The sequence below is a fragment of the Xenopus tropicalis genome, chromosome 3 (assembly GCF_000004195.4).
Source record: "Xenopus tropicalis strain Nigerian chromosome 3, UCB_Xtro_10.0, whole genome shotgun sequence".
Classification (NCBI taxonomy): domain Eukaryota; kingdom Metazoa; phylum Chordata; class Amphibia; order Anura; family Pipidae; genus Xenopus; species Xenopus tropicalis.
Window position 1 is genome coordinate 2665132 of NC_030679.2, and position 15357 is coordinate 2680488.

The window sequence follows — 15357 nt, forward strand, 5'->3', positions numbered from 1 at the left end:
GAGAATACAGTCTGTCCCTTGTCTGGTTCTGACTCTTGAAACAGCGTAAAAGGGACCCCATTCTGCTTTGCAGGAGTCGGAACCAACAGTGCAGAGAATACAGTCTGTCCCTTGTTTGGTTCTGACTCTTGAAACAGTGTAAAAGGGACCCTGTTCTGCTTTGCAGGAGTCGGAACCGACAGTACAGAGAATACAGTCTGTCCCTTGTCTGGTTCTGACTCTTGAAACAGTGTAAAAGGGACCCCGTTCTGCTTTGCAGGAGTTAGAACCAACAGTGCAGAGAATACAGTCTGTCCCTTGTTTGGTTCTGACTCTTGAAACAGTGTAAAAGGGACCCCATTCTGCTTTGCAGGAGTCAGAACCAACAGTGCAGAGAATACAGTCTGTCCCTTGTCTGGTTCTGACTCTTGAAACACCGTAAAAGGGACCCCGTTCTGCTTTGCAGGAGTCGGAACCAACAGTGCAGAGAATACAGTCTGTCCCTTGTCTGGTTCTGACTCTTGAAACAGTGTAAAAGGGACCCCGTTCTGCTTTGCAGGAGTCGGAACCAACAGTGCAGAGAATACAGTCTGTCCCTTGTCTGGTTCTGACTCTCCAAACAGTGTAAAAGGGACCCCGTTCTGCTTTGCAGGAGTCGGAACCAACAGTGCAGAGAATACAGTCTGTCCCTTGTCTGGTTCTGACTCTTGAAACACCGTAAAAGGGACCCCGTTCTGCTTTGCAGGAGTCGGAACCAACAGTGCAGAGAATACAGTCTGTCCCTTGTCTGGTTCTGACTCTCCAAACAGTGTAAAAGGGACCCCGTTCTGCTTTGCAGGAGTCGGAACCAACAGTGCAGAGAATACAGTCTGTCCCTTGTCTGGTTCTGACTCTCCAAACAGTGTAAAAGGGACCCCGTTCTGCTTTGCAGAAGTTAGAACCAACAGTGCAGAGAATACAGTCTGTCCCTTGTCTGGTTCTGACTCTTGAAACACCGTAAAAGGGACCCCGTTTTCCTTTGCAGGAGTCGGAACCAACAGTGCAGAGAATACAGTCTGTCCCTTGTCTGGTTCTGACTCTTGAAACAGCGTAAAAGGGACCCCGTTTTCCTTTGCAGGAGTCGGAACCAACAGTGCAGAGAATACAGTCTGTCCCTTGTCTGGTTCTGACTCTTGAAACAGCGTAAAAGGGACCCCGTTCTGCTTTGCAGAAGTCGGAACCAACAGTGCAGAGAATACAGTCTGTCCCTTGTCTGGTTCTGACTCTTGAAACAGCGTAAAAGGGACCCCATTCTGCTTTGCAGGAGTCGGAACCAACAGTGCAGAGAATACAGTCTGTCCCTTGTCTGGTTCTGACTCTTGAAACAGCGTAAAAGGGACCCCGTTCTGCTTTGCAGGAGTCGGAACCAACAGTGCAGAGAATACAGTCTGTCCCTTGTCTGGTTCTGACTCTTGAAACACCGTAAAAGGGACCCCGTTCTGCTTTGCAGGAGTCGGAACCAACAGTGCAGAGAATACAGTCTGTCCCTTGTCTGGTTCTGACTCTTGAAACAGTGTAAAAGGGACCCCGTTCTGCTTTGCAGGAGTCGGAACCAACAGTGCAGAGAATACAGTCTGTCCCTTGTCTGGTTCTGACTCTCCAAACAGTGTAAAAGGGACCCCGTTCTGCTTTGCAGGAGTCGGAACCAACAGTGCAGAGAATACAGTCTGTCCCTTGTCTGGTTCTGACTCTTGAAACACCGTAAAAGGGACCCCGTTCTGCTTTGCAGGAGTCGGAACCAACAGTGCAGAGAATACAGTCTGTCCCTTGTCTGGTTCTGACTCTCCAAACAGTGTAAAAGGGACCCCGTTCTGCTTTGCAGGAGTCGGAACCAACAGTGCAGAGAATACAGTCTGTCCCTTGTCTGGTTCTGACTCTCCAAACAGTGTAAAAGGGACCCCGTTCTGCTTTGCAGAAGTTAGAACCAACAGTGCAGAGAATACAGTCTGTCCCTTGTCTGGTTCTGACTCTTGAAACACCGTAAAAGGGACCCCGTTTTCCTTTGCAGGAGTCGGAACCAACAGTGCAGAGAATACAGTCTGTCCCTTGTCTGGTTCTGACTCTTGAAACAGCGTAAAAGGGACCCCGTTTTCCTTTGCAGGAGTCGGAACCAACAGTGCAGAGAATACAGTCTGTCCCTTGTCTGGTTCTGACTCTTGAAACAGCGTAAAAGGGACCCCGTTCTGCTTTGCAGAAGTCGGAACCAACAGTGCAGAGAATACAGTCTGTCCCTTGTCTGGTTCTGACTCTTGAAACAGCGTAAAAGGGACCCCATTCTGCTTTGCAGGAGTCGGAACCAACAGTGCAGAGAATACAGTCTGTCCCTTGTCTGGTTCTGACTCTTGAAACAGCGTAAAAGGGACCCCATTCTGCTTTGCAGGAGTCGGAACCAACAGTGCAGAGAATACAGTCTGTCCCTTGTCTGGTTCTGACTCTTGAAACAGTGTAAAAGGAACCCCGTTCTGCTTTGCAGGAGTCGGAACCAACAGTGCAGAGAATACAGTCTGTCCCTTGTCTGGTTCTGACTCTTGAAACAGTGTAAAAGGAACCCCGTTCTGCTTTGCAGGAGTCGGAACCAACAGTGCAGAGAATACAGTCTGTCCCTTGTCTGGTTCTGACTCTTGAAACAGTGTAAAAGGAACCCCGTTCTGCTTTGCAGGAGTCGGAACCGACAGTACAGAGAATACAGTGTGTCCCTTGTCTGGTTCTGACTCTTAAAACTGTGTAAAAGGGACCCCGTTCTCCTTTGCAGGAGTCGGAACCAACAGTGCAGAGAATACAGTCTGTCCCTTGTCTGGTTCTGACTCTTGAAACAGTGTAAAAGGAACCCCGTTCTGCTTTGCAGGAGTCGGAACCAACAGTGCAGAGAATACAGTCTGTCCCTTGTCTGGATCTGACTCTTGAAACAGCGTAAAAGGGACCCCGTTCTGCTTTGCAGGAGTCGGAACCAATAGTGCAGAGAATACAGTCTGTCCCTTGTCTGGTTCTGACTCTTGAAACAGTGTAAAAGGGACCCCGTTCTCCTTTGCAGGAGTCGGAACCAACAGTGCAGAGAATACAGTCTGTCCCTTGTCTGGTTCTGACTCTTGAAACATCGTAAAAGGAACCCCGTTCTGCTTTGCAGGAGTCGGAACCAACAGTGCAGAGAATACAGTCTGTCCCTTGTCTGGTTCTGACTCTTGAAACATCGTAAAAGGAACCCCGTTCTGCTTTGCAGGAGTCGGAACCAACAGTGCAGAGAATACAGTCTGTCCCTTGTCTGGTTCTGACTCTCCAAACAGTGTAAAAGGGACCCCGTTCTGCTTTGCAGAAGTCGGAACCAACAGTGCAGAGAATACAGTCTGTCCCTTGTCTGGTTCTTACTCTCCAAACAGTGTAAAAGGGACCCCGTTCTGCTTTGCAGGAGTCGGAACCAACAGTGCAGAGAATACAGTCTGTCCCTTGTCTGGTTCTGACTCTTGAAACACCGTAAAAGGGACCCCGTTCCCCTTTGCAGGAGTCGGAACCAACAGTGCAGAGAATAAAGTCTGTCCCTTGTCTGGTTCTGACTCTCGAAACAGTGTAAAAGGGACCCCGTTCTGCTTTGCAGGAGTCGGAACCAACAGTGCAGAGAATACAGTCTGTCCCTTGTCTGGTTCTGACTCTTAAAACTGTGTAAAAGGGACCCCGTTCTCCTTTGCAGGAGTCGGAACCAACAGTGCAGAGAATACAGTCTGTCCCTTGTCTGGTTCTGACTCTTGAAACAGTGTAAAAGGAACCCCGTTCTGCTTTGCAGGAGTCGGAACCAACAGTGCAGAGAATACAGTCTGTCCCTTGTCTGGTTCTGACTCTTGAAACAGTGTAAAAGGGACCCCGTTCTGCTTTGCAGGAGTCGGAACCGACAGTACAGAGAATACAGTGTGTCCCTTGTCTGGTTCTGACTCTTGAAACAGTATAAAAGGGACCCCGTTCTCCTTTGCAGGAGTCGGAACCAACAGTGCAGAGAATACAGTCTGTCCCTTGTCTGGTTCTGACTCTTGAAACATCGTAAAAGGAACCCCGTTCTGCTTTGCAGGAGTCGGAACCAACAGTGCAGAGAATACAGTCTGTCCCTTGTCTGGTTCTGACTCTCCAAACAGTGTAAAAGGGACCCCGTTCTGCTTTGCAGAAGTCGGAACCAACAGTGCAGAGAATACAGTCTGTCCCTTGTCTGGTTCTTACTCTCCAAACAGTGTAAAAGGGACCCCGTTCTGCTTTGCAGGAGTCGGAACCAACAGTGCAGAGAATACAGTCTGTCCCTTGTCTGGTTCTGACTCTTGAAACAGTGTAAAAGGAACCCCGTTCTGCTTTGCAGGAGTCGGAACCAACAGTGCAGAGAATAAAGTCTGTCCCTTGTCTGGTTCTGACTCATGAAACAGTGTAAAAGGGACCCCGTTCTGCTTTGCCGGAGTCGGAAACAACAGTGCAGAGAATACAGTCTGTCCCTTGTCTGGTTCTGACTCATGAAACAGTGTAAAAAGGACCCTGTTTTTCTCCTCCAGTTCTGCTTTGCCAGAGTCGGAACCAACAGTGCAGAGAATACAGTCTGTCCCTTGTCTGGTTCCGACTCTCGAAACAGTGTAAAAGGGACCCCGTTCTGCTTTGCAGGAGTCGGAACCAACAGTGCAGAGAATACAGTCTGTCCCTTGTCTGGTTCTGACTCTTGAAACAGTGTAAAAGGAACCCCGTTCTGCTTTGCAGGAGTCGGAACCAACAGTGCAGAGAATAAAGTCTGTCCCTTGTCTGGTTCTGTTTCAAGAGTCAGAACCAGAAAAGAGACAGACTGTATTCTCTGCACTGTTGGTTCTGACTCCTGCAAAGCAGAACTGGAGGAGGAGAACGGGGTCCCTTTTACACTGTTTCAAGAGTCAGAACCAGAAAAGGGACAGACTGTATTCTCTGCACTGTCAGTTCCGACTCCTGCAAAGCAGAACTGGAGGAGGAGAACGGGGTCCCTTTTACACTGTTTCAAGAGTCAGAACCAGAAAAGGGACAGACTGTATTCTCTGCACTGTTGGTTCCGACTCCTGCAAAGCAGAACTGGAGAAGGAGAACGGGGTCCCTTTTACGCTGTTTCGAGAGTCAGAACCAGAGAGCAGAAAAGAGACAGCCTGTTTGCAGTCTCTGAGTGAGGAGGAGACTGTCACATTGAGTAATTACGGGAAGGGGTTAAATTAAAGGGGCGGGTAAGGGGGTAGGAGCCAATGTGGGGGTTCAGGACAGAGGGAAGCAATTAGGCGGCAGCGGCCCCTTTATATCGCTCGTTAGCGGGAAACCTCAATAGAGAAAAGCAATTAAGATCTGGCGAGAGTCGGCGGATGAGGTCACAACAAACATGGCAGCTCCCACGCGAGGAGAATTAAAGGGGAAGCAAACCCTACGCGTCTGATTTGCACAAAATAAAAAGGCAGAACACAGAAGAGCCGGGAAGTGGAGCCAACCCTGCGGGGACTTGGGGTTTACTTCCCCTTTAAATGTGCCTTACTGAGGCCTTAAAGGGACAGAGCATCACTGCAGTTCCGACTGCCCAATCTGTAGATGATGAATGGGTTTCAGTTGTCACACACAGAGCTGCCCAAGCGCCGGGGGCCCCGCGGCCAATAAAAAGCTAAAAACAGATTTCATTGGACTTGGGGGAGGGGGCGGGACCTGTTTTAGGAACAAGGGGGCGGGGCAAATAAAAACAGCCACGAAAAGTTTCCCGTTACGGTTAAATTTAGAAGGCCGAGGAGTTTTGGGATGATAAAGTCGGACGAATAGGAACAGCTGCTCCCTCGCCGGCCAATCAGCTCCCTCGCCGACCCAAATAACCGACTTCCACACAAAAAAAACATCCCTATAATTAGCCGTCCAAGTGCAACGCAATAGCCCCCGAGCACTACTAAACCTGCATTTAAAGGGGAACTGCGCCCCAAACACTGAGATTTACATCTGCTCGGGATACACAGGGTTTGGGTTTAGTTCCCCTTTAAGGCAGGAATAACCGAGATGAAACAAGTCATTCTGATTCTGATCAGTGACCCCCTGGGGCAGATAGGGCCAGGGCGAGCGGGGCAGATAGGGCTAGGGCGAGCGGGGCTGACAGGGCCAGGGCGAGCGGGGCAGACAGGGCCAGGGCGAGCGGGGCAGATAGGGCCAGGGCGAGCGGGGCAGACAGGGCCAGGGCGAGCGGGGCTGACAGGGCCAGGGCGAGCGGGGCAGACAGGGCCAGGGCGAGCGGGGCAGATAGGGCCAGGGCGAGCGGGGCAGACAGGGCCAGGGCGAGCGGGGCAGACAGGGCCAGGGCGAGCGGGGCAGATAGGGCCAGGGCGAGCGGGGCAGATAGGGCCAGGGCGAGCGGGGCAGACAGGGCCAGGGCGAGCGGGGCAGACAGGGCTAGGGCGAGCGGGGCAGACAGGGCCAGGGCGAGCGGGGCAGATAGGGCCAGGGCGAGCGGGGCAGATAGGGCCAGGGCGAGCGGGGCAGACAGGGCCAGGGCGAGCGGGGCAGACAGGGCTAGGGCGAGCGGGGCAGACAGGGCCAGGGCGAGCGGGGCAGACAGGGCTAGGGCGAGCGGGGCAGACAGGGCTAGGGCGAGCGGGGCAGATAGGGCAAGGGCGAGCGGGGCAGATAGGGCTAGGGCGAGCGGGGCAGACAGGGCCAGGGCGAGCGGGGCAGACAGGGCTAGGGCGAGCGGGGCAGACAGGGCCAGGGCGAGCGGGGCAGACAGGGCTAGGGCGAGCGGGGCAGATAGGGCAAGGGCAAGCGGGGCAGATAGGGCAAGCGGGGCAGATAGGGGCAGATAGGGCAAGCGGGGCAGATAGGGGCAGATAGGGCTAGGGCGAGCGGGGCAGACAGGGCGAGCGGGGCAGACAGGGCCAGGGCGAGCGGGGCAGACAGGGCGAGCGGGGCAGACAGGGCTAGGGCGAGCGGGGCAGACAGGGCTAGGGCGAGCGGGGCAGATAGGGCAAGGGCAAGCGGGGCAGATAGGGCAAGCGGGGCAGATAGGGGCAGATAGGGCAAGCGGGGCAGATAGGGGCAGATAGGGCTAGGGCGAGCGGGGCAGACAGGGCTAGGGCAAGCGGGGCAGACAGGGCCAGGGCGAGCGGGGCAGACAGGGCTAGGGCAAGCGGGGCAGACAGGGCCAGGGCGAGCGGGGCAGACAGGGCCAGGGCGAGCGGGGCAGACAGGGCCAGGGCGAGCGGGGCAGACAGGGCCAGGGCGAGCGGGGCAGACAGGGCCAGGGCGAGCGGGGCAGACAGGGCCAGGGCGAGCGGGGCAGACAGGGCCAGGGCGAGCGGGGCAGACAGGGCCAGGGCGAGCGGGGCAGACAGGGCCAGGGCGAGCGGGGCAGACAGGGGCAGATAGGGCAAGGGCAAGCGGGGCAGATAGGGCAAGGGCAAGCGGGGCAGACAGGGCCAGGGCGAGCGGGGCAGACAGGGGCAGATAGGGCAAGGGCAAGCGGGGCAGATAGGGGCAGACAGGGCCAGGGCGAGTGGGGCAGATAGGGGCAGACAGGGCCAGGGCGAGCGGGGCAGACAAGGCCAGGGCGAGCGGGGCAATCAGGGGTCCCAAAGATGTTACTAAACTACAAGTCTCAGCGGGGCATTAGCTACTTTAGGGTCCCAGACCCCCCCCCACGTGTCGTTTCCATGACAAATAACCCCCTGCCGATCAGCAGAGGGGGCAATAAAACCCCCAGCAGGACATTGTTGGAATTTCACAGCCAGTAACCGGGATTCCTGAGACAAATACACCCGGGGGTCCCGACTGGAATTCCTGGGGGCCTCCTGCTGCCGGCCATGGGAAGGGGGCATTTAACCATTTCACTGCCAGAGAGGGAGGCACCTGTCCCCTCCCACGATCAGAACTTACAGACCCAGACTGGGCCGGACCTGTGGCTCTGGGCACAACCAACAGGGCACTGTCAGGGTAAAATACCCATAATGCTCAGCGGCACTTACACACACCCCAGGGAGCCAGGGGTACAACTACCCAGAATCCCCAGAGAAACAGTGGTCCAATTACCCAGACTTCCCAGTGACTCAAGGGTACAATTACCCATAATGCCCAGTGGCACAAGTTACCCTGATACCCCAGAGATCCTAAGGAACAACTACCCATACACCCTAGTAAAACAGAGGTACAGGTACCCAGAATCCCCAGGGGAACAGAGGTACAGGTACCCAGAATCCCCAGCAGAACAGAGGTACAATTACCCAGAATCCCCAGCGGAACAGAGGTACAATTACCCAGAATCCCCAGCGGAACAGAGGTACAGGTACCCAGAATCCCCAGGGAAACAGAGGTACAGGTACCCAGAATCCCCAGGGAAACAGAGGTACAGGTACCCAGAATCCCCAGGGAAACAGAGGTACAGGTACCCAGAATCCCCAGGGAAACAGAGGTACAATTACCCAGAATCCCCAGGGGAACAGAGGTACAATTACCCAGAATCCCCAGCGGAACAGAGGTACAGGTACCCAGAATCCCCAGCGGAACAGAGGTACAGGTACCCAGAATCCCCAGGGAAACAGAGGTACAGGTACCCAGAATCCCCAGGGAAACAGAGGTACAGGTACCCAGAATCCCCAGGGAAACAGAGGTACAGGTACCCAGAATCCCCAGGGAAACAGAGGTACAATTACCCAGAATCCCCAGCGGAACAGAGGCACAGGTACCCAGAATCCCCAGGGAAACAGAGGTACAATTACCCAGAATCCCCAGCGGAACAGAGGCACAGGTACCCAGAATCCCCAGTGGAACAGAGGCACAGGTACCCAGAATCCCCAGCGGAACAGAGGTACAGGTACCCAGAATCCCCAGGGGAACAGAGGTACAATTACCCAGAATCCCCAGTGGAACAGAGGTACAATTACCCAGAATCCCCAGTGGAACAGAGGTACAATTACCCAGAATCCCCAGGGGAACAGAGGTACAATTACCCAGAATCCCCAGGGGAACAGAGGTACAATTACCCAGAATCCCCAGGGGAACAGAGGTACAATTACCCAGAATCCCCAGGGGAACAGAGGTACAATTACCCAGACTGCCCTGTGACTCGGGCTACAATTACCCAGAATCCTCAGTGCCTCAGAAGTGCAACTGCCCAAACTCCCTGCTGCCCCAGCAGTACAATTACCCAGACTCCCCAGTGGCACGGAAGCCAAGGTCCCCCAGACACCCCAGAGTGGGAGGAGCCCCCGGTTCCCCCGTACTCACCCCGCTGCCTCCCCGGTGTCTCCCCGCAGCTCCGCTCCCTCACTGTCTCCGCCGGACTCGGCTCCTACTGACGTCACTCCCAGCCTCCGCCCCGCCCCTGCACTCTGCTGATTGGCTCTGAGGCGGGGCTTCCAGGGGCCGCAGCCGCTCATTCGCCGCAGATTACGTCCGTCACGGAGCGGTGATTCCAAACTTCCCAGCAAGAGTCAGGGTGGGATCAGGAACAGGAAGGGCCGGGGGTGTCAGCGGGATGGCGGGGGGAATGGGGGCACCGGGTGTGGGGGGGGGGGACTCAGTCAGGGAATGATGTCACCGGTTCGGTAGGGAGGTCCGGTAATTGGAGCGGGAAAGATTCATGGAGCCTGGGGGGGGGGGGTTATGGGGTGTCAGAGTGGGGGGGAAATGTGAGCAGGGGGTGCATTGAGCCAATAGGGTGTCAGCGAGTGGGTTCCGTATTAGCAGAGTGATGTCACAGGGGCTGTAGTGATGTCACCGGCGGCAGCGTGATGTCATCTGGGAAGTGATGTCATCGGCAATTACAGTGTGGGAAATGGAGTCACAGCGAAATGGGGGGAACAGTTACCCAATATGTTTATAAACCCCCCAGCGGCCTTATTGCTCTTCTACTTCTGACTCCTGAATCCATGTAGCAGGAGTCAGAACCAGCAGTGCAGGGAAGGGACAGACACAGTGACAGTTACACATAACTATAAACCCAGTGAGAATGAGGAATGAATGGGTATTGGGGAGTTGTATCAGGAGTCAGAACCAGCAGTGCAGGGAAGGGAAAGGGACAGACACAGTGACAGTTACACATAACTATAAACCCAGTGAGAATGAGGGATGAATGGATATTGGGGAGTTGTATCAGGAGTCAGAACCAGCAGTGCAGGGAAGGGAAAGGGACAGACACAGTGACAGTTACACATAACTATAAACCCAGTGAGAATGAGGAATGAATGGGTATTGGGGAGTTGTATCAGGAGTCAGAACCAGCAGTGCAGGGAAGGGAAAGGGACAGACACAGTGACAGTTACACATAACTATAAACCCAGTGAGAATGAGGGATGAATGGGTATTGGGGAGTTGTATCAGGAGTCAGAACCAGCAGTGCAGGGAAAGGGACAGACACAGTGACAGTTACACATAACTATAAACCCAGTGAGAATGAGGAATGAATGGATATTGGGGAGTTGTATCAGGAGTCAGAACCAGCAGTGCAGGGAAGGGAAAGGGACAGGCACAGTGACAGTTACACATAACTATAAACCCAGTGAGAATGAGGGATGAATGGGTATTGGGGAGTTGTATCAGGAGTCAGAACCAGCAGTGCAGGGAAGGGAAAGGGACAGACACAGTGACAGTTACACATAACTATAAACCCAGTGAGAATGAGGAATGAATGGGTATTGGGGAGTTGTATCAGGAGTCAGAACCAGCAGTGCAGGGAAAGGGACAGACACAGTGACAGTTACACATAACTATAAACCCAGTGAGAATGAGGGATGAATGGGTATTGGGGAGTTGTATCAGGAGTCAGAACCAGCAGTGCAGGGAAGGGAAAGGGACAGACACAGTGACAGTTACACATAACTATAAACCCAGTGAGAATGAGGGATGAATGGGTATTGGGGAGTTGTATCAGGAGTCAGAACCAGCAGTGCAGGGAAGGGAAAGGGACAGACACAGTGACAGTTACACATAACTATAAACCCAGTGAGAATGAGGGATGAATGGATATTGGGGAGTTGTATCAGGAGTCAGAACCAGCAGTGCAGGGAAGGGAAAGGGACAGACACAGTGACAGTTACACATAACTATAAACCCAGTGAGAATGAGGAATGAATGGGTATTGGGGAGTTGTATCAGGAGTCAGAACCAGCAGTGCAGGGAAAGGGACAGACACAGTGACAGTTACACATAACTATAAACCCAGTGAGAATGAGGAATGAATGGATATTGGGGAGTTGTATCAGGAGTCAGAACCAGCAGTGCAGGGAAGGGAAAGGGACAGACACAGTGACAGTTACACATAACTATAAACCCAGTGAGAATGAGGAATGAATGGATATTGGGGAGTTGTATCAGGAGTCAGAACCAGCAGTGCAGGGAAGGGAAAGGGACAGACACAGTGACAGTTACACATAACTATAAACCCAGTGAGAATGAGGAATGAATGGATATTGGGGAGTTGTATCAGGAGTCAGAACCAGCAGTGCAGGGAAGGGAAAGGGACAGACACAGTGACAGTTACACATAACTATAAACCCAGTGAGAATGAGGGATGAACGGGTATTGGGGAGTTGTATCAGGAGTCAGAACCAGCAGTGCAGGGAAGGGAAAGGGACAGACACAGTGACAGTTACACATAACTATAAACCCAGTGAGAATGAGGGATGAATGGATATTGGGGAGTTGTATCAGGAGTCAGAACCAGCAGTGCAGGGAAAGGGACAGACACAGTGACAGTTACACATAACTATAAACCCAGTGAGAATGAGGAATGAATGGGTATTGGGGAGTTGTATCAGGAGTCAGAACCAGCAGTGCAGGGAAGGGAAAGGGACAGACACAGTGACAGTTACACATAACTATAAACCCAGTGAGAATGAGGAATGAATGGGTATTGGGAGTTGTATCAGGAGTCAGAACCAGCAGTGCAGGGAAGGGAAAGGGACAGACACAGTGACAGTTACACATAACTATAAACCCAGTGAGAATGAGGGATGAATGGGTATTGGGGAGTTGTATCAGGAGTCAGAACCAGCAGTGCAGGGAAGGGACAGACACAGTGACAGTTACACATAACTATAAACCCAGTGAGAATGAGGGATGAATGGGTATTGGGGAGTTGTATCAGGAGTCAGAACCAGCAGTGCAGGGAAGGGAAAGGGACAGACACAGTGACAGTTACACATAACTATAAACCCAGTGAGAATGAGGAATGAATGGATATTGGGGAGTTGTATCAGGAGTCAGAACCAGCAGTGCAGGGAAGGGAAAGGGACAGACACAGTGACAGTTACACATAACTATAAACCCAGTGAGAATGAGGGATGAATGGGTATTGGGGAGTTGTATCAGGAGTCAGAACCAGCAGTGCAGGGAAGGGAAAGGGACAGACACAGTGACAGTTACACATAACTATAAACCCAGTGAGAATGAGGGATGAATGGGTATTGGGGAGTTGTATCAGGAGTCAGAACCAGCAGTGCAGGGAAGGGAAAGGGACAGACACAGTGACAGTTACACATAACTATAAACCCAGTGAGAATGAGGGATGAATGGGTATTGGGGAGTTGTATCAGGAGTCAGAACCAGCAGTGCAGGGAAGGGAAAGGGACAGACACAGTGACAGTTACACATAATTATAAACCCAGTGAGAATGAGGGATGAATGGGTATTGGGAGTTGTATCAGGAGTCAGAACCAGCAGTGCAGGGAAGGGAAAGGGACAGACACAGTGACAGTTACACATAACTATAAACCCAGTGAGAATGAGGAATGAATGGGTATTGGGGAGTTGTATCAGGAGTCAGAACCAGCAGTGCAGGGAAGGGAAAGGGACAGACACAGTGACAGTTACACATAACTATAAACCCAGTGAGAATGAGGAATGAATGGATATTGGGGAGTTGTATCAGGAGTCAGAACCAGCAGTGCAGGGAAGGGAAAGGGACAGACACAGTGACAGTTACACATAACTATAAACCCAGTGAGAATGAGGAATGAATGGATATTGGGGAGTTGTATCAGGAGTCAGAACCAGCAGTGCAGGGAAGGGAAAGGGACAGACACAGTGACAGTTACACATAACTATAAACCCAGTGAGAATGAGGGATGAATGGGTATTGGGGAGTTGTATCAGGAGTCAGAACCAGCAGTGCAGGGAAGGGAAAGGGACAGACACAGTGACAGTTACACATAACTATAAACCCAGTGAGAATGAGGAATGAATGGGTATTGGGGAGTTGTATCAGGAGTCAGAACCAGCAGTGCAGGGAAGGGAAAGGGACAGACACAGTGACAGTTACACATAACTATAAAACCCAGTGAGAATGAGGAATGAATGGGTATTGGGGAGTTGTATCAGGAGTCAGAACCAGCAGTGCAGGGAAGGGAAAGGGACAGACACAGTGACAGTTACACATAACTATAAACCCAGTGAGAATGAGGGATGAATGGGTATTGGGGAGTTGTATCAGGAGTCAGAACCAGCAGTGCAGGGAAGGGAAAGGGACAGACACAGTGACAGTTACACATAACTATAAACCCAGTGAGAATGAGGAATGAATGGGTATTGGGGAGTTGTATCAGGAGTCAGAACCAGCAGTGCAGGGAAGGGAAAGGGACAGACAAGGGCTAATGCCAGTCACATGTGTCTCAGGATTTTCGGGTCGGTCAGCGCTAAAAATGGACCTTTGGGTTTTATTCTAGGCCTGAGATTATCTCACTGTCCTGGCACTTCGCTGTTACTGATCCAGCCGGGTTTAACATCCCATAATAGTGTCAGTGATAGACCCAACAATCTGAACATTCTGAGGTTGGGAGGCCCAAATCTGCTCACTGGGCAACCTCACTAGGAGTATGGGCCACCTCCTGGCAAAAATGTTACTCAGCGTTAACTTTTGGCCCAAATCTGTGTTCTCTTAGACTCTGCACAGCCTGCTGGTACCAATGTAAGGAGCTTTCATTACTAGTATGGGGCTGCCATCTACTGGTCAGAGTCGGTACTGCTGTAACTGTTGTTACTATTTAGATTTATAGACTGTAAAATATAAGGGATAATGTACCCCCTGCTGTAAATGATAAGGATATTAGCAGTCACTGAGGGGTTCTGTGCCCCCCATATAAAGGCACAAGACTGCAGGCTGAGTTATACAGGGAACTCTGAGTATCACTCATGTATTATAAGGGGTAATGTACCCCCTACTGTAAATGATAAGGATATTAGCAGTCACTGAGGGGTTCTGTGCACCCCATATAAAGGCACAAGGCTGCAGGCTGAGTTATACAGGGAACTCTGAGTATCACTCATGTATTATAAGGGATAATGTACCCCCTACTGTAAATGATAAGGATATTAGCAGTCACTGAGGGGTTCTGTGCCCCCCATATAAAGGCACAAGGCTGCAGGCTGAGTTATACAGGGAACTCTGAGTATCACTCATGTATTATAAGGGATAATGTACCCCCTACTGTAAATGATAAGGATATTAGCAGTCACTGAGGGGTTCTGTGCCCCCCATATAAAGGCACAAGGCTGCAGGCTGAGTTATACAGGGAACTCTGAGTATCACTCGTGTATTATAAGGGATAATGTACCCCCTACTGTAAATGATAAGGATATTAGCAGTCACTGAGGGGTTCTGTGCCCATATAAAGGCACAAGACTTTGCAGCAATGCCACATTTCAAGGAATCGCCCCAAAGTAGAAACATAAAGAAACTGCGAATGAGGATAAAGGGGTGCAGGTTGTTCCCTGTACAGTAGGTGGCGCTGTTTCTACTCTGATCCGAGCAGTTCAGTGTCTATAGCTGTTTTGTTTTATGGCCCAGTGATTGGTTCAGCCTGTACGAAAGCTTAATAGGGAACAAGAAGGTTTGCACCTGTGGCTGTCTTAAAGGGACAGGCCCCTTATATCCGTGCTTATTTCCCACAGTGCAGTGGGAGCTTCGATAGACATGAAAGTGTGGTTTGCGGCTCACAAGGGGCGGGGCATGCAAGAGGGTGGGCGGGGTTTCGGTGGATCAGAGGCGTTTATTGGGGTGCCATTCAATTGCCCAGTGGCCTAGGTGACAGGGAGCCCTCTGGTGGCCAAATGATACTAAGGCACAGTAACTGACAGGGAGCCCTCTGGTGGCCAAATGATACCAAGGCACAGTAATTGACAGGGAGCCCTCTAGTGGCCAAATGATACCAAGGCACAATAATTGACAGGGAGCCCTCTAGTGGCCAAATGATATCAAGGCACAGTAATTGACAGGGAGCCCTCTGGTGGCCAAATGATATCAAGGCACAGTAATTGACAGGGAGCCCTCTAGTGGCCAAATGATACCAAGGCACAGTAACTGACAGGGAACCCTCTGGTGGCCAAATGATACCAAGGCACAGTAACTGA

The 15357-nt window shown here is 52.0% G+C and overlaps 3 protein-coding genes across 11 annotated transcripts in view; 1 reads left to right on the forward strand and 2 right to left on the reverse strand.

The window, feature by feature from the left end:
• ppfibp1 (PTPRF interacting protein, binding protein 1 (liprin beta 1)) overlaps window positions 1-9333 on the reverse strand; it is a 49325-nt gene extending 39992 nt beyond the window's left edge. For 5 of the 9 annotated variants that reach the window (XM_031898464.1, XM_031898463.1, XM_031898465.1 and 2 more), the window contains exon 1: window positions 9238-9332. The gene's annotated coding sequence lies outside the window, so the exon portion shown is untranslated. Of the gene's footprint in view, window positions 1-9237 lie in introns of all 9 variants that reach the window. The other 4 variants (XM_031898459.1, XM_031898460.1, XM_031898457.1 and 1 more) reach the window with 2 other exon arrangements.
• stk38l (serine/threonine kinase 38 like) overlaps window positions 1-15357 on the reverse strand; it is a gene marked incomplete at its 3' end in the record, with an annotated part of 387778 nt that overhangs the window by 38646 nt on the left and 333775 nt on the right.
• LOC116409442 (protein PELPK1-like) lies at window positions 8082-9308 on the forward strand. The gene has a single exon (XM_031898097.1). It carries the CDS (start codon window positions 8082-8084, stop codon window positions 9306-9308), a length of 1227 nt encoding a protein of 408 aa, XP_031753957.1.